The sequence below is a fragment of the Triturus cristatus genome, chromosome 4_1 (assembly GCF_964204655.1).
Source record: "Triturus cristatus chromosome 4_1, aTriCri1.1, whole genome shotgun sequence".
Lineage (NCBI taxonomy): Eukaryota > Metazoa > Chordata > Amphibia > Caudata > Salamandridae > Triturus > Triturus cristatus.
Window position 1 is genome coordinate 571,378,500 of NC_140585.1, and position 16,552 is coordinate 571,395,051.

Consider the following 16,552-nt stretch of genomic DNA (forward strand, 5'->3'; position numbering starts at 1 on the left):
ATACTTAGTCTTTTAAACAATCACTTATTGAAACACATACTTATTCATACAGGAACTCTTTCAATCTCTCACTCTCACATACACTCACTTATATACACCAATAGTCACATATACTAGTTTAAAACATATGTAGTTACTCATAGAGACACTATTGAGACAGCCATTCACTCACTAACACACCCATACACACACTCTTCCACCCATACAGTCCTGCACATATGCTGTCTTCAACACATACAAACAGTGAGTCACTCATTCATGCACTTATGCACTACGTAATACCCCCCACTGAACCATACAGACACTCAGACACTCATACTGATACTCAAAAAACCAACTAATAACCTATATAGAAACTCATGTTGCTGCTCACCAACCCATGCAGCCACTTATACACAAAGTGAGAGACTGATACAGGTATTTACACATTTAAACATTACTCACTTAGCCATGTATTCAATAAGATACACTTAATCAGTCAGTAATACAATCAATTTTTCAAAAACAAATCATCCATTTAGACACTTATATACTCATTTATTCTTCCATCGACCTTGAGATATATAAAACATATTTAATTTTCAGAAAAACACACATTCACTGGATGATGTCATCAGTGATGTCATCAGTGATGTAATTTGAGATGTCATCAGTGATGTCATGAGTGATGTCACTGACCATGTCATGAGTGATGTAATATGTGACGTCATCAGCAGTGCATTGCGGGCGCGCGAGTTATAGTTAGCTTAACTAACTATAACGGGGAAATTTCATTGGTTTTTTACGAGTGAAATGTCCAGCTAACTATAACGTGTGTGAAACCTATGGTTTTTTCACTGAATTTGCAAGGTTTTTTAAATGCTAATTCCTAACTATAACGTGTGTGAAACCTATGGTTTTTTCACTGAATTTGCAAGGTTTTTTAAATGCTAATTCCTAACTATAACATGTGTGAAACCTATGGTTTTTTCAGTGAATTTGCAAGGTTTTTTAAATGCTAATTTCTAACTATAACGTGTGTGAAACCCATGGTTTTTTCAGTGAATATATATATATATATATATATATATATATATATATATATATATATATATATATATATATATATACACACACACACATATATACACAAGAAGCACCCTCGTCGCCGGCACTCCAGGCAGAAAGGATAAAGACCCTGGTCAGGCTGACGGTGTTCGCTGAGATCGCCTCTTCCGACAGGTCCGACGCGTTTCGGGAACACCTCCCTTCCTCATGAACCTTTTCAAAAGACAAAGCGGCAGTCAATAGGGCTGCAGGTAAGCCTTCTTTTATTTCATTGCACAGGAAGTCTGTCTCAAGTGAAAAACAAAGCATTATGGGGCATGCAGTCCTTGAAATTTGATTGAATTGATTTGAATTGAAAGGCTCTTGTATAGCGCATGGCTACTCGGAAGCACTCCAGGCAGAAAGGATAAAGACCCTGGTCAGGCTGACGGTGTTCGCTGAGATCGCCTCTTCTGACAGGTCCGACGCATTTCGGGAACACCTCCCTTCCTCATGAACCTTTTCAAAAGACAAAGCGGCAGTCAATAGGGCTGCAGGTAAGCCTTCTTTTATTTCATTGCACAGGAAGTCTGTCTCAAGTGAAAAACAAAGCATTATGGGGCATGCAGTCCTTGAAATTTGATTGAATTGAATTGAATTGAATTGAATTGAATTGAAAGGCTCTTGTATAGCGCATGGCTACTCGGAAGCATCCCAGCGCTCAGGAAAGGTAACCCAGGGATAATGGAAAGACCATTAGCCTAATCTAAAAGACTCTACTTTCTCGGAAAGAGCCATGTTTTTAGCTTCTTCCGGAACACAAGTAGACTGGACTCTTGGCGAAAAGACAGAGGAAGAGAATTCCACAGTTTGGAAAAGAGACGGCCACCAGAACGGGATCTGTTGATCCGAGGGATCACTGCAAGGTTCTGATCGTTGGAGCGAAGATTTAGAGAGGACTTGTAGGGCATTACCATGTTTTCTAAAATCGGAGGGCCTTTCCCATGGAAAATTTTATGTGCCATACACAGTGACTTGAAATGGACCCGCTCTTTCACCGGAAGCCAGTGGAGAGTTTTTAATGCGGGTCTAGCTGATGTGCGATGACTGGTGCCCGTAAGAAGTCTTGCCGCCGAGTTCTGGACGTCCTGAAGTTGTTTAGTCGCGGAGGCCGGGGCTCCTAAATAGATGACATTACCATAATCTATCCTAGATAAAATCAATGATTGTATTAAGATTTTTCTAGCTTTTTCCGGCAATTGAGGGAGGATTTTACGCATGGATTTCAGGAGCCCAAAGCAGATAGCAGCTGTTTTTCTAGCCTGAGTTCTAAACAATAGTTCTGCATCAAGCCAAAACCCAAGGCTTTTAATTTCCGACTTAGGGATGGGGCCAGGACCCATACAAGAGGGCCAGAAAATAGCGTTATCAAATCTAGCCTGTCGTCCCAACAACAGCAACTCTGTCTTTCCACCGTTCAGTCTGAGATGGGACTGATCCATCCAGCTTTCAACGGCTTCTAGACAGTTACACAGCTTCAACGGAGAATGTGCAATCTGATTCAGGGAGAACACCAACTGGGTGTCGTCGGCGTAACTCACCAACTGAACCCCAAAAGGAGCCACTATCTCCGCCAAGGGAGCCATATACACATTGAACAGTGTGGGGCTAAGGGAAGACCCCTGCGGCACCCCACACTGCAGCGGAACCGGGCAGGAGCAATGATTATCCTCAAAGACCCTAAAGAATCTGTCCCCAAGGAAGGATTCCAGCCACTTGAGGGCCTTACCCGTGATTCCCATGTTACTGAGACGGGAGATAAGAATATGATGGTTAACCGTATCGAACGCGGCGCTGAGGTCCAGGAGGATAATGGCCGCGCTGCCACCTGCGTCCAGAATCCTCCTGGCCTCCTCCACCACCCTCAACAGGGAGCCGGTTGTTTTTTGTAGAGATGTTAAAATGTAAAATCTGATTCTCTCGTTTTTTAGGTCTCGCCTAGCGGTGCAGCGCATGCGCTGCTCGCTTTGCGAGGCATGCAGTATACACTATAGGTGAAGGAAGCCCCGCCCACTCCCCCGTCCACTTTTTCATTGGCTTGTGGCATTTTCCTTTCTAAGTGCTGCATTCTGATTGGTTTAGAGGCTGCTAGTCCCGCCTTATGACGGCCATGTCTCCTTCCACGGCTATTGGCCCCTTTACTGCGTGTTTCCTGAGCACTACTTTGTTCCCGTGCCACCCCTCCAGCTGTCCGAGCCTTCTCTCCCGCCCCCCCACTTCCGTTGTTCATGCATTATTAACGCCCGCCCACCTTCACTCCCGTTTGCTATTCAATTCGTCTCCCGTAAATGCGAGTCCTCTTGGATTGCAAATGCTTGTTTTTTGTTGCGGTGGATCTATGTTCACAAAGGAAAGCGCTTGTTGTAATTACTTCCTCATGTTGTCTATCTTCTATGTTTACTGCTCTCATTGTAAGAGCCCTAGTAGAGAGTGCGCGCGAGCGAAGCTGCTTTGTTTTTAGTGCGTTTTGGCGAAAACATTCCCTAGGCTCTCGCGATAATTGCAGCAGCCGGCTTCAGTTGCTGGTTTGTCGGATGCGCTGGAAAAGCAGTCTGTAAGGCGGGCGCGCTCTTCCTCCTCCAGCAGCACGTTGAGATCAAATTGCTGCCTTTTTCTTTTGCTTTCCCCGCCCCCTACTTAGCGGGAGGAGAATCTCGCGCCACAGCTTGTCCGAGCAGGAGCCCATCATCGCTCTCATCTTCTTCTGCAACCTCGGGATGGACCATCAGGAGCCCCAGCATGAATCCGAGGTGCCCATGAAGACCACGGTACCGCAGGTTCCCGAGGAGCCATCAGCCGCCGGCACCGACATGCCGAAGGAAGGCACACAGGTGAGTGTTGGTAAACCAAGGCTATGCGAGTGCTCCTTGTCTCTCAAAATCCTATGGCTGTCAGTTTGACCACGTAACTAAGCTACAAGCCGAATGCAGCTTTTTTTGTCCCCTTTCTAACTCCTGTCCTGAAGCCGTCGGGCTGTCACTTGTATCTTTGCTCCCACCACTGGCCACAGGACAAGAATACCCCCCACCTGCCGCCTGCAGTGGTAGTTGTCAGTCTGTGCCACTGCTCCGTCACAAAGCTACACACTATCCACAAGTGAAAGAAAGTATTCACGGGGCACATCGTATACACTCCCGTGGCTCGCCCCGCCCCTTTTATTCTCATTTGGATCACTATCTTAAGTGTGCTATCCGTCCCGAAGTGCTGCGAGCAGCTGAGACACTTATCTCCTCACATTGGCTTGAAACATAAATTCTCCCTCTTTCTCTGACGTTTTCTGAAACAGCAACTGACACCAAGATCAATAAGCCATATAATTTATTTCAGCTTCAAGGAGTTGCCTTATAGTGAAGCATTATCCAGAGTCTGGCTGCAGGTATTTTAACGTATTGGAGCGAGGTCTTGTACAATTTTAACTTTTCCTCCGGAGATTACTTAAATGACAATCCAACGCTATTCAGGCCCTGCTTTTAGAACGCTGTATTTTATATTGTGTATTAATTCCGTTTTATTAATGCCGTTTGGAACTTCTCTGAGTTACTATGGTTTTCTATGTTTCTATATTTTGTTTCGGGAAAACGAAATGGTTTTAATTAACTGAAACAAACTCACTAAGCAAACTGTTAGAATTGCGTTTGTCGTTACTTTCTCTTTTTCGGAGAGTTACAGTGGCAGAATGTAATGCTTCTAGCACCGGGGATCCTTTATTACTAACAAGGCAGTGTGAAAAGAAAAACATTCACCGTTAAATACCTGCCAAGCTCTGACCTAACGTTGATAATGTAGTAATTCATAAACATATATATTTTTTAGGTAGTATGGGTGCAGAAGGTTTTCTTTTAGCCTCACTGTGCTTGTTATTATCGTAGACTTTGAGAACATCTTGGGACAGATTTACAAGCCCCTTGCACCACTTTTGCGTCACCTTTCCCATGATAAAAATGATGCAAAAGTGGCACAAGAGCCTTGTAAATAAGCCCCCTTATCTTTAGGCTTGCTTACGTCTGTCAAAGTCAGTGGGCGTCCTATTCGTAGCCAGATCTCTGCACTCTTTTTTTTAATGATACAACCCTAACTTGGCCACTCATTCAAGACCTCAAATACTGAATGGCACCCCGTTATTCCCTGATGTTAAATCCAATTCCATGCTACTTTTGGCAAATCGCATTATGTGCTTTCCAGTTTGCATTTTTAAATTAGATAGGGGCCTGACGTAATGTAAAGTCTAACTTGGAGCATTAGTTTTAAAAGTCACTTTTGCCTTGCACAAAAGCTTGGTTGTGTGTAGTTTCGGAAAAATGTTTTAGATCTTTTATAGCCATCTTTTTAATAAATGCTCCGACACTCTTAATCATGTTTCAAAGCAGCACTGAACGCCACTTTCCATAATTCCATTCACAGCGAGAGACCGTTGAGGCACAGAAAGCCCACACAAACCTGAGCAATTTTTCAACAGATTCACCCACTTGCTTCACAGTGGCCATCCATAGCGAGACACCCCTCCTCCCAATCTCTACCAAAGGGGAACCAGCCCCTTCTCTCCCAGAAAGAACATTACCAAATTAGATTTTTAAAAATGATATCCATGCAAATGCGTATCTCCTTGGAAAACGTATTTGATTTAAATTATTGGTTTGAGTAACATTTTTTAAAAAAATAATCTTCGTTAAATTAAACGGTAGCATCAGACTAGCCCTGAAATTCCTCTACTGGCTCACAGTTAAAGAAAAAGTGACGCTTTAAAGCCCTTAGTCCCTCTGGCTAGAAAGGGGAGGCACCTGACCTGGGAAAGCTTGCTCGATAATATAAAGAAAGTAGACATCTGAGCAGGGCTAGGAAGGCGGAAAACAAGTGTGGGAGCTTGTTAGGTTGTTTACATTATTTGCTTTGTCAATGGTTGTTAGTTGCATATGATAAATAAGCATCATATATGGCTTTGTTGTATATAACATTGAAACTGCTTTAGGTCTGAAATGATGATACTCTGAAATAACTAAAACGAGTCTCTTTGAAGTTGTATCAAGGACAGTAAAGGGTGGTACTGCTAGAACAGTAGATGTTTCAGCGCCCAGGCTAATGTGCTGCATAACTAAATACATACAAGATCCCCAAGGCAAAACCGATTGCATTGCAAATGCTTGTTGATTAAGCTATGCCTCATCCATTTCTCACCCCTGCTCTGCTTTCAGCCTGGCTCTATCCTTGACACCGCATCTGTATAAACATGAGTAAAGAATCTAGATTGGGGCATTGTAGGCTGTGTAAACATGCAGAGTCAGCGCAAAAGAACTGCTGGCGTCTGCACAGGGTTTTTCAGACAGTGGTAAAGCATCAAGTAAAGTTTGCTCAGATAGCATATCTTGTTGTGCAGCTTCAGGATGCGACAGTTACACAAGGCACCAAGGCTGTTGATTCTTACCGATTGTTTCATTTGTGTGTTCTTCCCAAAGCTCTATTTACTTCTGGCCGTCCCTTGTTTGTGATCTTTGCTATAAAAATCCATGTAACCATCGTTCGGGGTGCTCTCTCCTTGAGTATCTTTATGGTGCTTGTCGGACGGAGCCCCATTCATGAATGTTAATTAAATGACCTATGGTTTGTACTTCGCTCCAGTGTCAATTCCTCCTTACTTGTTAAGAACCTGTGGACTAAAGGGTGACCCTGCACCAGTGGGTTATTAATAATCCACTTCCACAGAGAAGAGAATCATTTCAGATTTTTCAGTGTTCAGTTTAAGATGATTGGAGTAGAACCAGGATTGGATCTTACTCAGGGTATTGTTTAAATGAAGTATATCAGAGTGGGATCTAATCTTATAGTAGAGTTGGGTGTCATCAGCATAGAGGTGATAATTGATTCCAGCTTGTTTAAAAATGAGGGTAAGGGGTTCCATAAAGAGGTTGAAAAGAGAGGGGGAAAGAACAGAGCCCTGGGGGATGCCCAGGGAGACAGGTGTAGGATTAGAGGGGCAGGCATTGATTTTAATTTGTTGTGTTCTGAGTTGAAGGAAAGAAGCGAACCATTTGAGGACCAAACCATTTAGGCCAAAGCGAGCTTTAAGAGAATTAAGGAAGAATGGTTAACTGTATTGAAAGCTGCAGAGAGGTCGAGGAGTATAAGAAGGCAGGTCTCACCATTGTCAAGGGAACTGTGGATGTCATCCACTATGTTTAGCGTGGCGGTTTCTGTACTGCAGCCTTTCCTGAAAACGGACAGAAAGGAGTCAAGTACGTTGAAATTGCCTCTGTGTTTGTCCAATTGAAACAATGCACATTTTTCAAGGGCTTTAGAAAGAAGTGGGAGGTTTGAGATAGGGTGGAGATTGTTAAAATCATTGGGGCCAGCAGTGAGGTTTTTAAGAATGGGAGTGATTTGTCCGAGTTGGATGGAGTCAGGGACACATCCAGTGGCAAGGGAGGTATTGATGATATTAGTCCAATAAGGGGCCATGATGTGGTTAAGATCGTGAACTAGGTTAGAAGAGAGAGGGTCTTTGGTGTGCAAGGTCAGCTTTAGTTCAGCAATGATATTAACGACTTCGAGCTCAGTCATAAGGACGGTAATTATTCCAGGAGATGTTATTTTGCAGTTGGAAGTTGGAAAGGATGTCATCGGGAGAAGTTCGAATGAGTAGGTGAGTGGTAGGATTAGGTGGTAGGGGCGGTGTTGACAAAGGAGGTATGTCTAAGGCAACGTCCAAGGCATATTGGGGGCTGGGCGGGATCTGAGTTAGAGGAAAGGATTTGTCAATTTTGGCGATTTTGTCCGAGAGGAAGTTGGCTATTTCCTCACATTTCTCAGATGAAGCCGTCAGCTCTGGAGGGGCAGATAGCGTTTGTTTTCTAACAATGTTAAAGAGTTCTCTGTGCCTATTTTTGGCACAATCAAGTTGAGCTCGAAAGATGGATGCCTTTTCATTGAAAATGTGCTTCTTATAAATTGATCTTGCAGATCTGAAGAGGGCAAGATGGGAGGGAGAGGGGTGTTGTCTCCATGTTCTTTCTGCCAGTCTAAGTTGTCGTCTTTCTTTATTGAGTTCAGGATTGAACCAAGATTTGGACTGAATTTTTCTTTGTTGTTTTAGTGTAAGAGGGGCAATTTGGTCCAGAACGTCACTAATGGTATTATTGAAATGTTCAGGGAGCTTGTTAGCATTTTTGGAGAGAGGGGTGAGATGAAGTTGAGCTTCGAGTTTAGACTCAAGTGCACCGGGTGGGATTTGTTTAAGGTTCCTAGTCCACTTCTTGGGTTTGTTATTTATTGTAGGAGGGAGGTCACTGGTTGCGATCTTAAACAGAATGAGGTGATGGTCAGACCAGTCGATGGGGATGATGTTGGAAAGGGAGGCCAAGTCAGTTTTGGAAATAACAGCGTTGAGTGTGGCCCCTTTGATAAGGGTTGGATTGTGGCATAGTTGCTTAAGGTCATTTGTCTTTAGAAGGTTGATGAGGCACATGACAGTGGGATCCACTAAATTATTTCAGTGGATGTTGAAGTCTCCTAAAAAGAGATTTTTCAAGTCAGAAAGGGAGGAGTGTGTGAGAAGGTTGGATAATTGATCAGCGAAGAGAAGAGGTTCACCCACAGGGTGGCAGATGTTATGCAGTCTAATCGGAGAAGAGCCCTTGACAGTGAGTTCAACGCCAATGTATTCAAACGTTAGGTGATCCATGTTCCTTAAAAGGGCGAGTTGAAGTTCATTACTGTAGATTATAGCTAGTCCACCCCCTTCTTTTCTGTCAGGTCTGGCTTGCTTAACGATGCCATAGCCGAGGTGAGTGAGTAAAGAATAGCCGTCAAGTCGGCATTGAGCCAGGTTTCCGTAACACAAGAGTAAACACAACAAAAAAGATAGCGCAACACAATAACAAAACAACTCATAAAAGACTAACACAACCGCAATAACACCAAAACATCCACCAAACACATGACAATGAAAACTAGGCAACTCAATTGCATCCAATACACAATAAAACAATAACACAACCTGAATAGCAACCCAACACAGCAACAAAACATGACAGCACACAAAACACAACAATAAATACAGACCATAGCAGTATAACAAATAAAATACAACAAAACCAGGTGTAAGAGCAAAATAAACATCATAGTAACAACAATATACAACACAAATAAATACACAGCATAACACTAACAAAAGACGATACAACCACAATATATACACAATGCAACTGACAACAGGAAACCATCCCAGAACTGCTAAGGGCTACAAGAGGTCCTGATACAGTAACCGAGCCACTGAGTATTGAAACATATATCCTAATAGATTCTATCCACTGAATTGGTGTTGTAAGACATGATTGCTGACATTTACAAACCGCTTTGAATAAAGCAGCAGTTTTGTGTAAAGCCTACAGGATATTCAGCACTGGACAGATACTGAGGTCGATGTATGGAGTATAGTTGTTCCTTAATAAAGTGGCATCTGCAAAACGCGGTTGCTCAAGAAAAGTAATTATAGAAGACAAGAAACACACATTTGGTCTGCAGAGTTGTTTTGGTTTCCTGCAAATGATTTAGCGAACAGGCCTATAAAACATAGATGGTTATGGTGTAAGGAGTAGGTATGAGGGTCTGATAAAAGAAACACAGATTAAATTTAATTTAATTTAAAACCCAGATTAGATGTTCTCTTCACACACCACAACACAAAGAAAGACACATTAACAAAACAAAACAAAATAAACCATAAATCCACATTAACACCACACAACAGAACACATCATACATGGCATCACAGATCAATAACAATATAACTACGTAGCATCACAAAGTAACATTACACAAAAACACAACACAACGCTACAAAGCACAACACTAAACCAAACAATAGCAACACAACAATAACTGTGTAACATACTAATTCAACGCAAGACAACAAAAAAAGCAAAAAAACAGCAATGCAATTGTGTTATGTGTTTGCACTGTGTTATTTTGTGATCTGGAGGTTTTTGTGGTACAGTGTAGCGGTCTAGTTGCTGTTGTGCAGGCCTCCCCGTCCCGGAAGCACCCCCACACAATGTACCACTCTCTGGCCAGGCGTGGCCAGAGAGCATAAATAAAGGAGCCGAGGTCGCTCGTGACCTTCCGGCTCATACCACCAGGCATGAGTGTTGTGTCGCATTATTATTCATCTAAACCTGTTTAGCATATTGTCGTGCATGGTCCATCTGAGCCTACCTGCACCTTTACAGTATAGTACTGTGCTGTGGTTGTGCTTCTGTTGTGGCATGCCGATATTGTGATGTTGTGTCATGTTGCTGCATTGTATGGTATTTTTACATTTTTAAATTTCACATTAAATTCAAATGGTTTCTGTTTTGTAAAGAAATTCTATCATTTTGTAACTTTTGTGGGCGTTTAGGAAGGAACAATTACTATTGGATTGTTTGTGTTTGCTATAGACAGTTAATGTTATGTTGGTTTGTGCCTGGTGTGTATTTTTGAAGGACTACACCTCATTGTTTACACATGTGTAATTGAATGTGAGATGAGTGAGGGTTGTGAGCTCCCAATTGTGTGGGCAATGTGGGTACCCATGGTATTATGATGCCAACCCAACCGTAATGCAGGCCATGGGATAATGATGGTAGTTCTTTTCATACAGTGTATACTTGTGACATGAAGATACCAACTTCTGGCATAATGCTATGCTTGACATCATGGTGGGAACTTTTGGCATACTTTTTGGTAGTAAATCCTGAAAGAACGCGATTTCAGTGGCATCTTCGAGCCCACCACAGGTACAAGGTTGGCCATGATACAAAGCAGTAATTACTGTTTACTGCCATGACTTAACAATCATGGCATGATGATGCCCTGTTGTCTTTGAAGTTTTCACCTGCATTATAGTGATACATATTTGAATTTTAATACTAATGTCACTTCAACTGTGGCCTTGGCCTAAAGACAGATAGGTTTAACCCTCCTGCATTCTTCCATGCCCTCATTCCTCAGCCCTCCATTTGTAGGTATGTGTTATTCCATTCGCTCAATTATTCAACCACTCTTATGGATTCATTACCCTTTAATTATCCATATGTTCAATCATCCATTCATTCATGCGCTCACTCTTAAGCATTTAGCTACATATTTGAAACCAATTGTATTTTTTATCTTTATGGCTAAGCCCTTTTACCAGCCAAAACTAATTACGTATTTTTGTATCATCAGCCAAAGGGAACAAGTAAGGTCCTTATTCATGTGAATCCATCTATCTTGCAAATACTCTACAATATTGACGCTCACTGAACGTGAAAGCAGGTGTTAGCTATGAGAAACGTGCTATGAATGTTACTTAATTTTTCATCTGAAATTCCGCAAAGTACAAAAACTAGCAATAAGTAAAAAAGCATTCATATGCCATGTTTGGCGGTTTATAGTGTACTTACTGTTTTTTCCTTAAAAGAGTCCCCATATTGAGCACGTGCCACAGCCTTTACTTCCGAATCTAAGCTTTTAGCATCGGGTTTCTCCTCCGCTATGAGTAGAGCCTTTGGAATCTCAATGGTTAAGTCCGGCTTTTTAGTCTTCTCCTCATTAGATATTTCCCCTGTTTCCGGTTTCACCCTGCTCATCTCACGGTCCTGCGCTCTAGTCATACTGAGATCCCGCCCCTTTTCCTGCAGCGGTTGAAAAGTTCCACCTACCGATACATCACTAGTTTTATCTTCAGCAGGCTTCTCTACTGCTTGCTTTATCTCTAAACCCTCCGAGTGATGTTCATCTATAGAAATGGACTTTGTCAGCTTTGCTAGAGGTCTTGAAGCTTGCTGTCTGTCTTTTCCATTCTCAGCTTTCGAGGCTGTTTCACCGGGCGTTGGAGGAAGTTTTCGCGGTTGGTTTTTCTCTGAGATGGCAGATTGAGTGGGAGGGCCCACTGCCTCTTTTGGTGGTGCTGCCGAGGAGAGTGGCTTCTGTAGTGGTGTTTGGTTAATGTCCCCAAGCTGCCCTTTCATAGCTCTTTGTGTCTGGCAGTTTAAGCACAACCACTCCTTTACCTGCAACATAATAAAAAAGCAGAGCATTAGGAAGTGGTATTGTTTTACCACTTTGAGTCATTACTCGTTTAAATGCATTTCATTTATTACGTTTTACAAATTACAATCGTTCGTGATTATTTTCTTCAAGATGTAAACTCACAATAAGAAAAACACACCACAGTGTCATTCATGCACAGCGGTAACAAAGCAGTGTTTGTGTCTTGTCACGTTTACAATTTAAAATCAATAAATGTATTGTCTTAAAGAATAGAATGATTTCAGATATCTCTTACATTTTTTGGGCTAACCAAATTTAGACTGGTTTAGTCGGTTCAAGTGAAACATTTAAGTACAGTGGGGGCAGCAGATTCACAGAGAACGCATACATTCCGTAAACCTGTACTAAATGTACTCTGCAGATTTACAAGACGTCCAGGCATATACAGGCGAAAGAAAAAATGTGCAGGGACTATTCACATAAATTCGAGTCACTCAGACACATTCCTTGTCTGTTCGTAAACCTGTGTTTCAGGAGTCGCGCACTAAATAGATTTTGCATAGGTATCAGTTTCCGGAGTTGTAGTTTGCCTCCTGTGAGCTCTACCCAGTGGTCGAAGTGATCGGGAGGGCACGGCGTGCCCCTACTTCTTTTTAGGTCTCGCCTGGCGAACGCAGCGCGAAGCGCTGCTGTCGCCAGCGAGATCTATTGTTGCTGACTTGCCTCGGAAGTGGGACAGGAGATGTGCACGCGCAGGCTTTTGGCGGATTTGAGTTGGTGTACGCGCTTACAGCCACGCGGCGTGCACATCTGTCCCCCTTCCCTCACAAGCCAGCATGAAGTTTCACTTTCGATTGCCATTAACCCCATGGTCCCCTCCACAGTCCAGTGATTCCCGCTTCCTCTTTAACACAAGAACGTCTGGATACCTGCCCCCACAAACCAGCCCTCCCGCAGACGGAGCTCAGGCAAGAGCGCAACTTCTGCCCCCACCCCCATTCCTCGCCGCCTCACCTCTGGGGGCAGACTGGTCGCGGTGCTCTGCCGGTTGTTGTTGGTTCTCCGGCCCCGGCCCTTGGGTGCCTTCTTACCCTTGGGCTTCAGAGCGGCGCTGCTCTCCAGGCCCGAGCAGAAGAGCTCGGCCATGCGGACCTCCATGGCGCGGCTCCGACCCCCGGACTCCCCGCCCCCCACCCGGCTGCAGCGGCTCAGTTCCGCAGGCCCTCTGACACCAGGCCGGAGCCGGGCCTGCGAGATACACAAGGGGGCGGGGCCACAGCGAGCGCACTGGAGCATTTAAAGCACTGCTTCGACTGGCACTGATTTCGATGATTGCTGCGGGATCACATCAGACTTGCACAAGATCTCTCCCAGGATTCCTGCCAGGTTCCGAGCGCACACAGGTGGGTGGCTGAGTGCTCTGCCGTAAGAACGGGCTTGCGCACTGATAAGAAGACGCCGCGCGGCCTTTCATCGCCATCTACCGGTCGCTGCAGGAATAAGGTAGTATACCGCGTCTCTCAACCAGGCGCTTCAATGAGTAATTAGTAAGTAATTTTTTTGGGGCATATTTCTATAGCGCGAACTCCACCCGAAGGTATTGGAGCACTTTACATAGCACCGTATTTACATTACACATTCGGGCTCGGGGAGATGAAATGATTTGCCCAGAATCATAGGATGTGGACGCGACCTCGAGGCTCAAACCCTGGTTTCCTGCACCAGATGCGGCAGCGCAGCCGACGGACCACATCCTCTCCCCAAAACCTTCAAGATCCGAAGCGGGTGCCAAGCCCAAGGGCCACTGACCCTTTTCCGATAGGTAGCTACAATGGTTTTCACTGTCCATATTTAGGCTGCGTTTACTGCTAGTTCATTTGTACCATTACAAGCTGCAATGTTGCTGTCTGTCATCGCGCGCACAGATAGCTTACCGTTACATACTTGAAATGTATGTCCGCAACAGACAATGAAGAAGTATTGTATTGTAGTTGCATTTATATAGCGCCCACTACCCCCAGCGAGGCATCGAAGTAGGTGCTTTTTTAATATAAAAGGTATACACTTGAGATATTTGTTGTATTTTTCCCACGTTGCAATAGATAGTATACAACATACTCTACTGATCTACAAATGACTCCACCACCTTCCCTAGAATGACATACGCTTTTGTTCACAAGCCATTTCAGACCTGCACGTTACCTTAGTACCTGTTCATTATCTTGTTTTCCTTGCTGACAACTCCTTCATCCAACACAGAAAGAAGTAGCACGGTAACCGTTTTACCGTGCCTAGGACGTCTTTTTTCCTGTTCTGTTTTTTCGGTGCTGTGGCCATTGCTGTTAGGGACTGTCCTGTATGTTACGCAATCGAAATAACTCATGTAAACGTAAAATAGCTTTGTTTAATATTCATTACGTACGTTATGTGAGTGTGCACCTGTGGTTTCAATTCGTTAACGAGGATGACTCGGTAGTGAGTCAGCGACGTAAAACAGAACTCCCCTTTTACTGCTTTCCCATCATAATTTTACCTTGTTTGGAACTTTGATTCTTTTTCTGTGAAAGATACGTGTTTTATTAGTAGCACACATATTATGTCATATGGTTGTAACCTTGACCTCTCTGAAGCCAGCTGTTTTTCTGAGTGTAACTTCTGTTGAACATTATAACTGAAAAAGGATAACCTCAAAATGTAAATGTCAGTGTGCTGTATGAAATTCAACTGACTAAATGAGGCATTTTAAGGTTTTTGCAACATAAACTTCTACAACAGATATCCAGGTGCTTTTACAATAGGGTGCCAACAAGTCGACACCTATTGCTTCAATTGTAGGGAAATATTCAAGATTGTGTTATCTTATCTATTGACCAAATATAAATCAAAATAAATACAAAGAAGGGGGTTATCTGAGGGAAAAGGACGAAAACAATGTGCACAAAATGTTTCATACACTAACGTGCACATATAAATGTAACATATGAATTCAGTGCATTTAACATCTTCACTCGTGGGAAAGGCAAATATCAAACAAAATTAGGTTATGTAATGAAATCAGATTATATGTATGATGGTTTTGTAGTTCTACACTTCTTAGCATATAGCTGAAAGTCCCAATATGAGGAAGTGCACAGAACATCTATATAAAAGCATTTGCAGTGCAATAGATCTCGCATTTACACAGGTTTGAGCTATTGACATTGTAAATGACAATGCCTTTTATTTTTGTTTTCATTTTTAAAACATACATAAAAGGAATTGTCATCTACAAAGCCAATAACTCAAACTCTCGCAAATGCGAGACCTATTGCATTGCAAATGCTTGTTTTCAGTAGACTCCGTTCCCCTACTTTGTTTATCTTAAACATTCTGCCCAGGATGGCAGAAATATCCAAGGCCTGCAAAGAAGGTTCGGCGTTTGTGGCCGTTCGGGGACGGGCGTAGGGGGCAGAGCAGGAAAAGGACTCTTTTCCTTCTTGCCAGAGAAGACAAGGACAGTGTGCACTTCTGCTCTGCCACTGGCAGCTGCCCCCAACCCCTCTTTCTTTCTCTTATTCCCTCTCTTTCTGTCTCGCTCCTCCTCACTTACAGAAAACCATGACTTCAAGAAAGGATTCTCACCCTCTCTTTCCTCCTTTCGTTTATTTGTTCCCCTATGAAATGGATCCAAAAACAGGAAAAACGTCTTTGTTGTCTTTTTCTTACATTTTTGTTTTCCACAGTGCAGCCTTGGGAATAAAACGGTTCAAAGTATGAAAAATAAATAAAAAACTTAAACAAATCAAGACAGTGTTCGCAAAGTGTCCAGATTGATTTTATTCTCACCCAAACACATGCGGAGATAATGTGGCACTATGGTCAGAGCTGCTGAATTTGGAACTGGGGAACCAGGTTCAATCTTCATGACCGGTCCCTCAGGTTCAATCTTCATGACCAGTCCCCCAGACCACTCTCCTGAGGGAGCACATTTCCATGCTAGACCTTAGAAGGTCCCTTAGAAGCCCTGGTGTCTTAGCACCAGCAGGTGGACCCTAGAGGTGCCAAGTGTAGGTTAACATTGATGCCTGTCCACCACAATCCATACTGAAGTTCACCTCCAGTCTTGTGGGCAGGCCTATGAAGAAGCACACCCTAGAGCAACAGTGACAAAACCGTTGAGAAGGGGCGTCTCTAGGACCGTGCGACCAGTGTGACCGAACCGGGCACTAACTTTTGGGTGGGGGCGTCGTTGTTTGCAAGTATATTATGCTTCTGAAAGCTCTTGCTGCCCCCTTCCTGGTCGCCAGCAATAACAAATGTAATGATAACTCTGGTGATTAATGTTCTTCCTAGAGAGACAGATCAGAGTTTTGTCTAGTGGAAGTTCTGACTCATGGAAAGGTAGCGTAGAGGGTTAATGTGCCTGCTGCAAACCATGCAGATCACAAAGTGCATATAATGTAAATTGGTCAGTGGGTCACTG

General features: G+C 43.3%; 1 protein-coding gene across 5 annotated transcripts in view; it reads right to left on the bottom strand.

Moving 5' to 3' along the window:
* The window catches only part of PCLO (piccolo presynaptic cytomatrix protein), a 1,384,288-nt gene that overhangs the window by 1,034,545 nt on the left and 333,191 nt on the right, over positions 1-16,552 (bottom strand). For all 5 annotated transcript variants that reach the window (XM_085652900.1, XM_085652897.1, XM_085652899.1 and 2 more), the window contains exon 4: positions 11,502-12,110. In XM_085652900.1, the coding sequence (XP_085509026.1) occupies positions 11,502-12,110 (609 nt within the window). The remainder of the gene's footprint in view (positions 1-11,501; positions 12,111-16,552) is intronic.